The 15,189-nt window shown below is 56.0% G+C and overlaps 1 protein-coding gene across 2 annotated transcripts in view; it reads left to right on the top strand.

Moving 5' to 3' along the window:
* The first annotated feature begins 207 nt into the window (after positions 1-207).
* Positions 208-15,189, top strand: part of LHX6 (LIM homeobox 6) — a 22,892-nt gene continuing 7,910 nt past the window's right edge. Inside the window, exons 1-8 of one of the 2 annotated variants that reach the window (XM_008572027.1) lie at positions 208-329; positions 1,129-1,200; positions 1,582-1,764; positions 2,118-2,239; positions 11,206-11,426; positions 14,001-14,101; positions 14,320-14,415; positions 14,626-14,800. In XM_008572027.1, coding sequence (XP_008570249.1) covers positions 279-329; positions 1,129-1,200; positions 1,582-1,764; positions 2,118-2,239; positions 11,206-11,426; positions 14,001-14,101; positions 14,320-14,415; positions 14,626-14,800 — 1,021 coding nt within the window. In that variant the 5' untranslated portion in view covers positions 208-278. Of the gene's footprint in view, positions 330-1,022; positions 1,201-1,581; positions 1,765-2,117; positions 2,240-11,205; positions 11,427-14,000; positions 14,102-14,319; positions 14,416-14,625; positions 14,801-15,189 lie in introns of those variants that run through there. The other variant, XM_008572028.1, reaches the window with a different exon arrangement.

Raw genomic sequence — 15,189 nt, 5'->3', positions numbered from 1 at the left:
GAGCGGCTGAGCGGCCGGGGCCGGGGCCGGGCACAGGCCGAGACCGAGCCAGCGCGGCGGCGAGCGGCGGCAGAGAGGAGGGGTGCGGGTGCGCCCGCGAGCGGGAGTGTGTGAGTGTGTGAGCGCGCGCCAGCGCAAGGGGTGGGGGGTCGCGGGAAGCGGGAACAAATTATGCAAATGTTGGAGGAATTTCTCAAAAAGCGATTTAGCAAAGACACAGGCGAATCAAGAGGAGGCGAGGCCGGTATTGTCCGTCTGAATAGGCGCTGATAGCGCCGATGCGCCGGGGGTTGTGCGGGCGCAGCGCTGAGAAGCCCGGCGCGGGGCCGGCCCCGGGAGAGACGAGGGGCCGGACGGTGCTTCTTCCTTCTCGTGCACGCCTCTCTTTTCTCTTTTTGGGCCCGTCTCGCCCCCGGTCTCGCCCCCGTTTCGCTCCGCGTTTCTCTCCGACGGGCCCTCGCAAGGCGCCGGTATCCGTGTCCGTATCACCGCTGCAATTCCGCGGCGCGCGTCGGGCGGGCGGGCGGATGCTCCGGGCGCTCGGGTTTTATTTTCCGCAACCAACCCCCATCTCCTTTTTATTTTCTTTCTTTCTCTCTTTTTTCCTTTTTGCATTTTGTGCGGAGAGGAGGAGAAGGGAGAGAGGAAGGGGGGGTGGGTGGAGAGAGAAAAAATTCGATTTTTAATTACTACCATTAAAAAATCAAATTTGCAATTCTTTGGGCGGCCTGATGGATCTCACTGATTGACAGTTGGAATTGACACTCTGGCTACCTCTTATCTTGGGCATTCACGACAATTTCTAATTGCAGGTAGTTTGTGTGTGTGCGCGTGTTTTTTTCCCCCCTCGGAGGCTTGGATTGCAAGGGAACTAAGCGATTACTTCAAGAGCCACGGGTTAAGTGCAGGGAGAGGGGGAGAGAGAGGGAAAAAATCCAATCCAAATTCAAATTGCTTCATTAGAGAGACACCGCTTTTGTAGGGAAGGGCTTTAAATGCCCACTACAAAGTTAGGACTCATTGTTCGGCGCCGGTTTATATAACAGGCGCGGGGAGGCGCTGGGCTCAGGCTGAGCGGAGCCAGTTCTGCAGCCGCCGCCGCCTGCGTTCCCTCCCCCCCTCCCCCAGGTGATGGCCCAACCAGGGTCCGGCTGCAAAGCGACCACCCGCTGTCTCGAAGGGACCGCGCCGCCCGCCATGGTGAGTCCGTTCGGCTCTGCCTTTGGTCCCCGGTACCCCGGCGGCCCGGCCCTGGGGACCTGGCCCGGCTTTCCGGCCACATACCGCTCGCCCATGCGCTGGGTGACTCCAGGCAGGCGCCGCCCTTCTCGGAACCTCGGTTTTCCGGCCGGGAATGTGGCTTTTGACAGCTCGGAGCACCCAGGATGCGCGTGTTAAAAGTTGGGGCCATTCCTTCCCCTCCAATAGGCCCTTCCATTCCTGTCCTCGAGCCTACCGCGCAGCGTCCCGGGGAGATTTCGTTGTCAATTTGTGCGCTCGGGCCCCAGATTTGTCTCCGAGGCAGTGGCAACTCTGGGTGCCCGGCTCAGCGCTCCCCTCTTGCTCTCTCCCCCACCGCAGGCTCAGTCTGATGCCGAGGCCCTGACGGGCGCTCTGGACAAAGACGAGGGTCGGGTCTCCCCATGTACGCCCAGCACACCATCTGTCTGCTCGCCGCCCTCTGCCGCCTCCTCCGTGCCGTCTGCCGGCAAGAACATCTGCTCCAGCTGTGGCCTCGAGATCCTGGACAGGTATCTGCTCAAGGTGAGACAGGAGTAGGTGTTGAGGCTGCGTTGGGGGGTGTGGGCTGCAGCCCAGAGGACTGCAGGGAAGCAACGCCGCCTCCAGGTCCACTTAATTCCGAATCCTGGTCCGCCGCTGCTGGATTGCGCGGCTTTGGACGAGTCTTAGGGTCTCTCTACGTCCCCAGGTACCGTCTGAGAAATGGGAAGTTTATTTCTATTTCCCTGAGCCTCAGTTTTACAGAAGAAAAGTAGGGGAGACAGAAACACCTTCTGAGCTCCAGCGTCTCTGTCTGCAAATGGGGCCGGGAGGGCTGGGGAAGAGCGTGAAAGAGGCCTGCGCTGAGCCGACCCCCCTCCCCGCCCCCTCCCTAGGTCAACAACCTCATCTGGCACGTGCGGTGCCTCGAGTGCTCCGTGTGTCGCACGTCGCTGAGGCAGCAGAACAGCTGCTACATCAAGAACAAGGAAATCTTCTGCAAGATGGACTACTTCAGGTAGGCTGCGGCCGCCCTGCCAGCAGTGTCTCCGTAGGCAGGCCCCGGTCACATACTGAGGCCAACTTTGCGGCACGTGGTCTCCGGCTCCGGAGCCCCCGGCGTCCGGATTGCACTCCCGGCGCGCCATGCGGTCCCAGTCCGCCGGCTGTCGGCGTCGCGAACCCAAAGCTCCGGGCTGCGCGCTTGTGCCTGCGCCTGCATAGTCTTGGGCCCGCGATCCGCCTCCAGTACCCGCGGTCCACTGGGTTTCGGTCGTGTCTCTGGTTCCGTCTCGGGTCCTGCCTGAGTGTCAGGTTCCAGTACCGACTTCAAGCGCCTTGGTCGAGCTCTGACGTCCTCGGCTCTGGTCCAGACTCACTCAGATCCCAGCTGCCTCTGGCTGCATTTCCAGTGCGCTCCTGCTCTGGGTTCCAACCCTACTTGGACTCTAGTGGTGCCAGGGTCTCTCCCGGGCCAGACTCTGAGCTGGACTCCGGACTCGTGCCCTGCCTCTGACCCGGGCTCTGCTCTGGATTCGGGTCTGGTGAGGTCCAAAGCACCAGTGCTGCATCCGTCTCAGATCCGACCCCAAGTCCAAGCCTCTTGTTGTAAGCCACAATCTCCGGCTCCGCCTCAACCCATACCCCGGAGCCGTGTCGCATTTCCAGTCTGGGGTCCTGCCCGTTCCAGTCCCAGCTGCGCCGTCGTTTCGAGCTCCGGCTTCGGCCTCTCCCGGGTTTAGGTTTTGACTTTGCGCCGCCGGGACCGGAAGGGGAGAGTCTGGCGCGACAGCTCAGAGCCCTGAGTAGGATTGCCCTGGGCCGGACCGCGCTCTGCGCGCCGCACTGCGGCGTCCCGGCCCCTCTAGACAGCCGCCAGTCGTCCTCCCGCCGCGCCGCCGCGTCTCAGCCACCTGTTCCCATCTTCCTTCTAGCCACGCGGCCCAAGCCCGACGCGGTCATGAGGTCTAGGTCACTGCAGGGTCAGGGGCGCCGCGGCCATCCGCCTGATTCCAGCGGGAAGCATGAACCAGGCCTGAGGCCCGGCCACCCGGCCTACGGAGTCCAAGAAGAATGGTGTGGAATTGGTTCCTGGGAGGGACGCCGGTTCTCAAGTGCTTTCTCAGGACGTGGAGAAAGTTACTCCCCTGTAACTACCCTCCAACCCACAGACATCTTCCCCATTCTTGCCTGAGGACAGGTCATGGTTTTAGTCTTCCTAGGAAGACCCAGGTTCCAGAAGGAGCCTCTGAGTCAGGGAATGTGGTGGAAGCCTCCCACCCCCCACCCCCGGTAGAGCCTCCAGGGACCTAGAAAGAGAGGGCCTGTGTCTATGGGGAAGTTAGCAGCATTTGGGGCTGGGATAAGCTTAGGAAACCATGGGAAGCATGGTTAAAGAGGTGAGCTCTTCCTTTATGTGATGGGTGTAAAAAAAGTGTGCAGCTGGGGTACATGTGTGTGGGGTCCTCTACCAGGTGGCCTAGGACTCGGTGTTCGAGGACTGTACATGTGTCTCTATTGTCTGGGGTCTGTGCTCTGGTGCTGGGAAACACGTCACTGAGCAGGTCAGGGGTTTATGGACAGCATGTGTGTTTCTTCATGGACAAACAATTGTCTTGAGCTCACGTGTGTGTGTCTACATGTGAATGTTGAGAGGCGTGTGTGTGTGTGTACAAGCTGGTCAGGACAGGATTACATCTGGATGGGATCCGGATGTGAGAGGGTGAGATGGCATGCAGGGAGAATCTGAAGTCCTGTCATTTGCCACCCCCACCCTGTCCTCTGAGGGGGCCTTCCTGCTTAAGACCCTCCACCCAGGCACTGAGGGGTATGAGTGTGTATTTGTGGATGGGCACTGCTGTGTGTGTAGTCAGAAGGGGGTTATCATTGCATGGTGTGTAACCAGAGTGTGATGTCTCTTCCCACTGTCCCATCTGACTGTTGCTTTGGTCAGTGCAGAAAATGGAGTTTAAACTCACTGCCACCCACTGCTCTAGGCCTGAATGTAGTTGGGGTGGGGTGGAGGGAAAGCAAGCCAGCTGCTGTTTCAGGGCTCCTTTGAGTCATCAGCTACTAGGGACAAGGCTCCAGTTTGGGGAACCCAACAGTATGGTGTCTGAGCCACCATTGTAGAGTAAGGCAGGGCAGGACCCCTCTCCTAGCTCTGCTGGTGACCATGGACCTGGCAGCCCTTCTCGCCACTTTCCCAAATTTCTTCCCTGCTTCTACAGCCCCAGCTCATACCTATGGACTGAGCCTCCTTGGATGCTGTGTTTTACCAGACCATGAGTGACTAGTGAAAACTCGCATCCTGACTGCACTGTTCAGAGCCTCCACTGATTCTGGAGTCCCCCTTTCCACTGCAGTGGCACAGAGGGTAGGGTGCACAGCCATTGAGGGGAGAGGCAGGGGACTGAGTTCTTTCAGACCAATTGTGACCTTGGGCAAGTCATTGCATCTCTCTGCCCTTAGCTCTTCCTTTTCAGGGTTGTCTCCCTGAGCTGCCAAGGAGGCCACTGAAGGGGGGAAGTCTCCATAAATGTTCCTAAATGGCAGTTGTTATTAATATCTCAATTATCACCATTGGCAGGGTGGATGCCAGGCACAAGCCTGTGATGGCATTTCCCCAGGCAGCTTGAGGAGCAGGGCCTGTCTGGAGGAATGGGACTGGGCCATTTCTAGTCTGCAAGTTCTGAGACCTAATCCTCTTCCAGTGACAAGAGGCTCCAAAGCAAAATTAAACCAGAGTTTTGGTTAAGAAAATGGAGGCAATAAAAGCTCACATTCCCTGGGCTGAGGGTAGAATTGTGGCTGTTCTGATCATTTCTCCCCTGCCAGGTCTTCCTGCAGGCACAACCCATCCCTGGCAGCCCCACCTGTAACAAAAATAATTAAACCCACAAAAAGGGAAAGAAGAAGCTGGCGGCGGAGCGCCAGGAGAGGACTATTGTCTGCACTGAGCAGCAGCCCAAGCTCTGGGTGGCTGCTGTGAGGAGCCTCTTCCTGGAGACAGCATGAATGGCAGTGTGGGAGGCAGAGTTCCCTCTCAAGAGCTGGGGCTCAGGGAGGGGTCATGCGCTGAGATTCTCTAAGCCTCTGTTTTCTGAAGCCCAGGTTCAAGGGTCTGGTGGGATGTGGATACGTGTACTCTGACCAAAGAAAGGCCAAAATCTCCTGAGGAGGTGGAGGGAAGGGAGTGGCCAACGCCCTGTGGAGGGGCCACTTGGGGGTCCCATGGTCTTGTCCCCCAAAGAAGGGTTTCTCCTTGGTTCAATCCCTTATCTTGCCCCTCTTGGATACTGTCTTACAGATCCTTCTTCAGTCTCCGTTGGCAGAGTTGGCTCAGGAAGTTAGAAGTTAGGAAGTGATGCCAAGTTAACCAGGGAGGGAGCCTGCAGAGAATACGGGGAGTCAGGGAGGTCCAGTGTTGCTCCTGGCTCATTTGCATTGCTGGGAGGGGTTGATTTTCCATTGGCTGTGTGCCCTTGACCAGGCTGCTGGACTTCTCCTCCTCAGTTTCTCCAATTCACTCTCCAAACAGGGACCTCACCAGCCCTTCTGTGTTCCGTCAGATTCCACTACCCCTGAGTTGTAGCAAAAAAAAAAAAAAAAAAAAAAATACCACCAGGAAAATGTGATAGGTATTTTAACGTCTTTGCTTTTTGTTAGGACCATTTTTCTTTCAAGAGGTGAAGAAAATTCTGGGGGAAAATAGCATTCCTTTCTGGGGCATTCACATTTCCATTGCCTTCAGCAACCACAACTCCAGACAACTCCCCATATCTCCTTCCCATCTAACTACCTGCAGCTAGCTGCTGCTTCACAAACAGGGCATGGCCTGATTAGACTTGCCCTCCTGGCCCTCTTAATCTCCTGGAGCATTGTGCCCATTGAATAGGTGGGGAGACTGATGTCCTGGAAAAGTGGAAAGTGATGTGCTCAGGGTCACACAGAGAGAGAAAGCACGGAAGAGGGGCTGGGCAGAGATAAGGACACCCATTATCAGATTCCATTCTCTAAGCCAGGAACTGTGCTAACCCTTCACCTGCTTTATCTTGTTTAATCCCCAGGTCCACCCTGTGAGTCTTATATTCTCATAATCCCCACATTATAGGAGGGGAAACTGGAGTGCTGAGAAAATTCTCATACAGCTAATAAGTGACAGAGCCTGGATAAGCCTCAGGGTTGCCTGACTCTCCCATCCCTGCCCCTAAACACCCCCCATACTCTTGTTCTATAGGCAAGATATGTTAGCCACCCCTCTGTGCATCATGGGATGGGTGGAATGGCAAATTCCACTTTCTGCTGGTCCTAAGATTCCCTGCCCAGTTTGGTTGGCTTCACATAGGGAGCAGCAGAAAACTCGCATCCTGACTGCACTGTTCAGAGCCTCCACTGATTCTGGAGTCCCCCTTTCCACTGCAGTGGCACAGAGGGTAGGGTGCACAGCCATTGAGGGGAGAGGCAGGGGACTGGTGCTGTGTGACACACAGAGAGTGGCCCTGGGAGCATTAGGGCAGAAATGACCTCCTCAGAAGCCTGTGAGTGCAGCAACTTTGCCAGGTTCAGTTCACCGTGGTCCCTGGCCTTCGTGCCTTCTGACAAGGGAGTGGGAAGTAAAGAGTTAACTTCTTCCTCCAAGTGATTATGGAGGTGGGGGTTCAGAGAGTGCCCCCAGAGCTAAAGTTCCAGTTCTCCGCTTGGCCCACGAGACTCAGGGCAAGCCCCCAGCCTTCTCTGGCCTTCTGCTTGGAGCCCAAGCTCGTCTGCGGGCTCCAGCGGGAGAACCCCACCTCCTCCCCCGGAGCGAGGGTCCCAGGGGAGGCTCAGAGCCGGGAAGCGGCCCCCCACCGCGGCGGAGAGCAGCCCAGCGGCCGCCAGCTGTTGGGGGACAGATGTTGGGGGAGCGGAGCGGAGAACTCGGGGGAGGGGCCTCGGGCCGGGACCTCCGAGGCGCGGGTCCTTTTAACCTCTTAATTGCTGGTTCTGTTTTTTCTGGCTTCTAAGGGTTTGCCGAGAAGGGAAGGAGCAGAGGGAACAGGAAGGGCTCCACCTCCGCCCCCCGCCCCCTTGTTGCCTCATAGGACCTAAGGCCATCAAACGAGCTTCTTGAACCTGAAATAAATGAACTCCAGTCTGAGTTGCCGCACCTCAGCTCGCTAGCTTCGTAACTAACGTTGCCGTTCCCAGTCTGAACTTCGGTTTCCTCAGGCAGAAAAGGGGCAGCTTAATAATGGGGAAAGGGGTCGTGGTGTGACTCTGATGGGCTCTTTCGTTGAGGCTCATTCATCCAACAAATAATTACTAAACGCCTACTAGGTGTCCAGGGTAAGCAGGCTGGGAAAGTGAGCCTGAGCCGGTGGAGGGGCACAGCTCCCTCGCAGGGCACGAGCACCCCGATATCTCTGCTCCGCCTGCTGGTGCACGATGCCCACCCTATGCCTTCGTGCAGCTGCCAGGATGCGCAGCATCTGTCAGACACTCCATCCCCACAGCGCCTCCGTCCCTTGCGCCTTTGACCACAGAGCGCCGAGATCCAGCGAGGGGCGCGCACCGCCCAGACCTCACAGCAAGGCTGGGTTGGCGGTAGGCGCGTCCCCTAATCCCTTCGACGCTCCGGTGGCAGCGCCCGGACACCCCTTTCTTGAAGTTTCGTTGCTGTTTTCGACGCCGATTTCGTTGCTTCCGGAATCCAGTGGCTCGGGCCTCGCCGCCAGTCTAGGAAGGAGTCTGTCGGTTTGTCAGACACTCGATCCGTGAGCCTCCTCGCGCCCTTGGTTTGTGCCGTTGACCCCTGCCCTGGGTGCGGGACATGGTGCAGGAACGGCCCGCAACGCACTCAAACCTGCATAATCACCCCCCTCCGCCCACACACCCCACCCCAAGGATCCAGTGCGAGGACGATTTCGTTGATTGGGCCGAGCCATGGGGAACCTAGGGAGATCCTAGGACTAGCGACAGCTCCCGGCACTTGAGGTGACACACGGAGGGTGAGAAAGTTGCTGAGAGTTCACTCGTGGCGCCCGCCTCGGAGAAGGGAATGGGGGTACTGGGACCTACTGCGTAGGCGCAGAACGGACTCGGGCGTGGCGGACTCGTGGGACAGGGAGACCAGAGGTGCGCGAGGAGTCTCGGACGCGTCCCTGGCCGAGGACGAGGAATCCCACAGAACCAAGCGCTACGATCCGCGACCGCACACTTTGGCGCAGCGCACCGGCCCCGCGCAAGGAGACCATAGGCCCGAGACGTGGCCGCTCCTGCCTTCCTTCCTTCCCTGCTCGGGCTCGCCCCGTTCCTGAGACGCACTCCCCGCCTTCTCGAGGCGGTGGGCCCCTGGCCTTGCGGCCTGGAGTAGGGAGGCAGCGCGGTCGGACCAGCCCCCCTTGCTGTGCATCCACCCGAGATCTCAGCTCCCCTCATCTCCAGTGAGGGTGCTCCGCAGGTTCTAGGCCCTTTTTGCACCTCGGAGGGGACCTCAAACCCGGCCCCAAACTGTGTGGTCTCAGGCAAGTCACTTGCCATCTCTGAACTTCCGATTCCACGTGTGAAAAATGGGTGCCAGTGTCTCCACCTCACGGGGTTGCGACGAAGCCGAGGGGGTGCAGTGAAGGCGTCGCGCCCCGGCCCGCAGCAGGGCTCTGCGCGCGGCTGGCCGCAGCATAAGTAATCGAAGGCCAGCCTCCCCACTGAGGCGAGAGTGCTTGCAATCGGTTACCACCCGCCTGGCGGCGGAACCCGGGGTGCGTTCCACGGCGGAGGTAGGCTGGGATGGGCAGAACACTTTTCTCTCCGCTTTACTGTGGCATTGGGAACAGAGATCAAGGGCTGTGCTGGGCTCTTCCGAGATCAGGAGCAGCCTCTGCCTAGCCTGGCGGTTGACCCGGCAGAGGCGCGCAGCACGACCTCAGCGAACCGAGCTCAGAGTCCCCTTGCTCTAATTGTGCGAGAGAGTGGCGTTGGGGCTGCGCCCGGGAGCGGGGACTGGCTGTAGCTTCCGCGCTCCCGCACTCGGTTCAACTGAATGCAGCGTTTTCATCCGTCAGATGCTTGAATTTGCCGAGGCAGGCAATGCTGGAACCAGAGCTTTTTTGCTGGGCTGTTTCTTCCATGCACACACAAGCGTTTCCAAATGCTCCTCCGGTTGGAAGGGTGCCGGCCCTGGGGACACAGAGGCAAATCTTTTTGCCCCCCCAACCCCATACAAATGGCAAAGGTGGAAGGGGAGAGCCAAGGAACCAGACACGTACAAATTGGTTGCACCAATGTTGAAAGGGTGGTACAGGGAGCTGCGGGACTCTGGGGGAGGCTCCTCCTCCGGAGAGGGACAGCCTGTGCAAAGGCCTGGTAATGGGAAACTGCTTCAGATGGGGCCATAAACAGCTAGGACTGGCCTTCCATTGTGGCTCACTGGGACGCATGTTCGGATGTGGGGTGGGAGATCTTGGAGAAGGTTAGGGAGGAGATGGGCCTGAAGAGGATGTGGTCTGTTGGGTTTTGTAAACCACAAGGGTCTTGGACCAGATGGGGAGGGTAGAGGAACCACCAAAGGGTTGTAAGGAGGACAGTATTCGATGTGCATGCAGAAAACTGCTGTGACTGCGGTGTGGAAGATTAGTTGGCAGGGGTGACACTGGATCAGGGAGGCCAAGGAAGAGACTGGCAGTGAGGGGTACATAAGGGACCCTAGCCTAGGAGGGCAGTGGAGATAAAGAGGAGGAGATGATCCCAGAGATACTTAGGAAACAGAACCAACCAGTGCCTGATGATTGGCTGGATGTGGGGTTGATGGGGGTGGGGTGGGGGAGAGATGTATGATTTAGATTTCCAGGCTTGAGGGGCTGGATGTGTGTTGGCACCATTCCCTGAAATAGTGTGCACCAGAGGAAACTGAGGCTGAGAGGGTTGGGACAGAGTGACAGGTGAGTCATCCACTCAACGAACAAACCTTCCTTGGCTGACTTCTGGGACAGAGTGAACCAGACTCGGCTGCTTCCCTGAGGGGGCTCCCAGTCTGGTGTTGGAGGCAGCTGCACCCAAATAGCTACACTGCTAGACGGAGAGGGAGAAGGGAAAGAAACAGAATTGAGGAGAGGGCTTAAGGGAGAAGGGGACATTTGATCTGTGCTTTTAATTTTAATTTTTGTCTTTTAAACATTTAGTATTAAAATGTCATGGGATCCAGAGTCTGGGACTAACTGGGTACTTAGTAGGCCGCAAAGCATTAAAAAAAAAATAGTAGTTATTGCTGTTGTCATCTGTTCAGCTCAGGGCATGGAAAATGAGAACTCAGAATGGGATCCAGAGTCTGGGACTAACTGGGTACTTAGTAGGCCGCAAAGCATTAAAAAAAAAAAATAGTAGTTATTGCTGTTGTCATCTGTTCAGCTCAGGGCATGGAAAATGAGAACTCAGAATTAAACGATTTGCTCAGGGTCACAAAGCCAGTAAATGCATACCTGTCTATTCTTCCAAGAAACTCTGGGCTTCTGTAGAGCTGGGGATATAGCGTGTCTTCATCTCTCGAGTTGGACTGGCTCAGGTTGCTATCCTTACGAGTTGTGTGATCTCGTGCGAGTTACTTTACCTCTCTGGTTTCCATTTTCCTCACCTGCTAATTGAGGATTAATTGGGATAATGAACATAAAAACACTCAGGGTCTTGCTCTGCAAGTGGTAAGTGCTAAAAAAAAAAGTTTGCCTTTTATTCCTATTATTACATATTACTAATGCTTATGATGTATTTTAATGAAAAAATAATATAATGTGTAAATGTAAGTGATCATCGTTGAAAATGTGAAAAACTCAGAAAAGCACCAAGAAAGTAAACATCATCCACCAGTTCACTTTCTAGGTGGGACTTGGCTGTAGAGGGATGGTGGATCCAAACAAAGGGTGATACATGAGGGAAGGATCACTGAGGGTCGGAGAGGGGAGGGATGGCCTGTCTGAGTCTGGCCACCCCTGTCCCTGCCCCCTTGACCTGCAGCCGATTCGGGACCAAGTGCGCCCGGTGCGGCCGACAGATCTACGCCAGCGATTGGGTGCGGCGGGCGCGCGGCAACGCCTATCACCTAGCCTGCTTCGCCTGCTTCTCCTGCAAGCGCCAGCTGTCCACCGGTGAGGAGTTCGGCCTGGTGGAGGAGAAGGTGCTGTGCCGCATCCACTACGACACCATGATCGAGAACCTCAAGAGGGCCGCCGAGAACGGTAAACCCGCCCCACCCAGCACCTCTGCTCTTGGCCCTTTCCCACCCCATCCTGCACCCCAGGAACCGCCCACACTTCTCTAGCGATGGGGCTGCGCACGGAGCATGCGCTTCTGGCTCCACCGTTTGCTTGGGAGTCAAGTCACACTGCAACTATGAGTCAAGTCTCTGCAACTGTTTCCTTATCTGTAAAATGGGCTAATGAAAGGACACCTTCTCAAAGACGGAGGAGCTGATGTGATGTACATCCAGGAGGCACTCAATGAACCCTAGAGATGATTCTCATACTGAGGCAGCTTACTCCACCTTCGGCCAGCTCTCATTGGCTTGGGTTCATCCTCTCTAGCTGCCTGGAAACAAGCTTGGGCCAGTCCCGGAGAGATGTTGTAGCTCCCATTCTCCCAACTCCTATCCTAGCAGCTCCAAGACAGAGGTTTGGGGGGTGGGAGTTTCATCCTGGACTAGGGTCTCTAACTCTAAGGGGAAAGGGCCCTGTCTCTCTGAGCCTTAGTCCCCCTATCTGTGCAAGAAGGGTGCTGGACTAGAATGATCCCTAAATTTCTTCTGGCTCTGATACTGTGATTCCCCAAGATACACAGGCTCAGGGACAGGGTCCAGGTCTTCCAGGGATCCTGAGGGCTGAGTCACAGGTGGGTCAGGGGCTGAAGGAGAGGAGTAGAGACTGGGCTGTGAGCAGAGGCAGGGACCCTTTCCATAATTCCCCTGTCGGGGTCTGTGGAAGCTGCTAACTTCTTTGTAACATGGATTATTTTATGGACTTTTTTTAGTCCTAGGAAGTAGGTGGTGTATCCCCATTCTACAGGCGAGGAGACAGGCAGAGGTTATCTGCAGTACCTGACTTGCCAAAGGTTACACACTAGTAGGTCTGCCTGACTCCAAAGACCAAGCTGTTAACCACCATACCACAACATAGACCTCATCCCCAAGCTCCAGGGCCCCTTTATCATAAAGCTGGGGAGGCTGCTGGTATGTGGCTGCCTCTGTGAGTTTCATTTCCCATCTAAAAAACAGGCATGCCAACCCTTATCCTGCCTGCTTTCCTAGGGAACATTAATACCACAAAGTGTCTACCCCATCCCCAGTTCCTTTGGAGAGGGGTATAGACTGTCTGCCTCAATTTCTAGGCCCCAGCCTGGGGACTAGTCAGGGACCACTAGAGTGATCCTGGCCATGGCCACATGAAAGCCATCACTTTCTCTTGCCAGGATCACAGCTAAGTGGGCCTAAGTGGATAGCTAGTGAACTTGGGGTGCTATGACGTTATTTGCAGTGGTGGGCAAGTCAGTAGTAGAGCTGGGCTGGAAAACCAGGAGTCAGAGCTCAACCCACACTGTGGTCCATCAGTGACCACAAGATCCTTCCACACCTGGAACAACCAGGACCACCCCTAGTCACAGCCTTGCCAATTACAACCTTGTTCTCACAGCCATGCCCGACTCCAGACTCCTACCATGCAAGAGAACTTGAAGACTTAGGGCCTCAGATCTCCCTTACTGACCAGCCCTCATTGTCCACTACTGTTTTGGTTTTTGAACATAACACACAAACACACACATGTTCATTGTAGAAAAATTGGAAAAGATGGTTAAGCAAAAAGAAAAAAATAAAGATCACTCTAAATGCCACCTCCCCTCATATTTTAGTATATATCTTTCCAGATTTTTTTCTATGTATGCGTATTTGAATATTTTATTTTTTTCTTTAACACAGTTTTTTTCCTAATTAAAAAAGTTACTATAAATTGTGACCAGTGTTATCTCTGAGTGGTGGAATTACTGGTGATTTTTATTTTCTTCTTTGTGTTTATGGGAATTTTCTGAGTTTTTGATATGGAGCATGTTTCTTTTTTCTGTAGTCAGAAAAATGAAGTATTAAAAAAAGGGAATATATTTAGTGATTTAGTATGATTGTAAAAATACTATAAGTGAGAACAGAATACCTAACATATACTTCCAGTTAACAAAATTAAACCTTAGAGAAGTAAGGTGACATATGATTGTTTTAAAAACCTCAAAAGTTACAGGAATATTGAAAGTCTCTGTAATCGCACTCCTCAGAGGTAAACCACTGCTAACACCTTGGTATATATCCTTCCAATCTTTTTTCTTCCACTCGTTTTTATAAAATTGGGATCACAGTTCTGTAACCTGCTTGCTTCCAATCTCCACCAGCTTTTGGTTCCCCCCAGTTTAGCTAGGGGGGAGCCCAGTTTGGGGCGTTTGGGTCAGCCAGCTTTCAGATCCTAGTCGAAAGGTCTGGGGCAGGGACTTTCTTCTCTCTGAGACTCAGTTTCCTCTGCTCTGAAGTAGGGATAAAGCCATCTCTCCTTAGGGCTGTGAGACGGACGAAAGAGAAGTGTCAAATAGCAAGTGGACGCTCAGAAACAGAAACCCCTTCCCCAAAGACTGAGCTCAGGGACTAGGACCCTGGGATCCCCGCTCCCAGCCAACTCTGCTCCTGACCCTTCCAGGGACAAGCTCCCCCACCCACGTCCTTTCCAGGCTACCACTAGAAGACATGGGGACGCGTGATCAGCCGCTTCTGTCGCCCTCAGGGAACGGCCTCACGCTGGAGGGGGCAGTGCCCTCGGAACAGGACAGTCAGCCTAAGCCGGCCAAGCGCGCAAGGACGTCATTCACCGCCGAACAGTTGCAGGTACCCGGGCTGGCCGGGCGTGGCCGGGGAGCGGGCGGGGCCTCGGGTGGGCGGGGCCGAGAGGGCCTCCTGGCCCCGCCCCCTCGGTGCGGACGCGCGGGTGGCGGGGAGCGGCTGTAGCTGCCTGGGGCGTGGCGTCCAAGCCGGAGCCTCGGATTGGGCCGGGGTCTCGGAGACCTCCGCGCGTTCGTGCCTCACCGCCCTGCTGCGCCCCGCAGGTTATGCAGGCGCAGTTCGCGCAGGACAACAACCCGGACGCACAGACGCTGCAGAAGCTGGCGGACATGACGGGCCTCAGCCGGAGGGTCATCCAGGTGGGGCCGGGGGGCGGGACCTTCGGACCCGGGGCGGGGCTAGGGGCCTGGGGGCGGGCCCTCGAGCATGTAGCTAGGCTCGCGAGCCCGCGTCGGGGACGCACGTGGCCGCCCTTCTTCAGGAGGCGACGAGGCAGTCCCGCTGGGGTCCCCTGGCGGCGCGTGCGACCCTTTTCCGCGAGGCTGAGGCTGCTGAGGCTGTCGTTCCAGGTGTGGTTTCAAAACTGCCGGGCGCGTCATAAAAAGCACACACCGCAGCACCCAGTGCCGCCCTCGGGGGCGCCCCCGTCCCGCCTCCCCTCCGCCCTGTCCGACGACATCCACTACTCCCCATTCAGCAGCCCCGAGCGGGCGCGCATGGTCACCCTGCACGGCTACATTGAGAGTAAGTGACCGCGATACGGAGGCCGCCGAGGAGCGCGCGTGGGCAGCAGAGGCGTGGGGAGACCTTGCAGAGCCTCGTGGGTGAAGATGTGGGCCCCGCAGTCAGTCGGACTTAAGGTTGGGGGAGGGGGTAAATTCCCCCTCTCTGCCTCAGTGGGATGGGACCTTTAGTAGAGGTAAGCAATTCAGCCATTCAAAAAATACTTTCCAAGCACCCACTCTGTGCCAGAGCCTGGGGACTAGGGAGAGAACAAGATGGGTAAGGTCCCTGCCCTGTGGAGCCTGCGTTCTGGTGGGCACGACAGCATGGAACAATGATCAGACAGATGAGCATGTAATTTTAATTGCGATGATTAGGAATCATCGATAGGAAAGGGGCTGGATGGGAGT

Source organism: Galeopterus variegatus, unplaced genomic scaffold, assembly GCF_000696425.1.
Source record: "Galeopterus variegatus unplaced genomic scaffold, G_variegatus-3.0.2 Scaffold747, whole genome shotgun sequence".
Classification (NCBI taxonomy): Eukaryota; Metazoa; Chordata; class Mammalia; order Dermoptera; family Cynocephalidae; genus Galeopterus; species Galeopterus variegatus.
The sequence above is the reverse complement of the archived record's forward strand: the minus strand, read 5'-3'. Positions and strand labels throughout refer to the sequence as shown.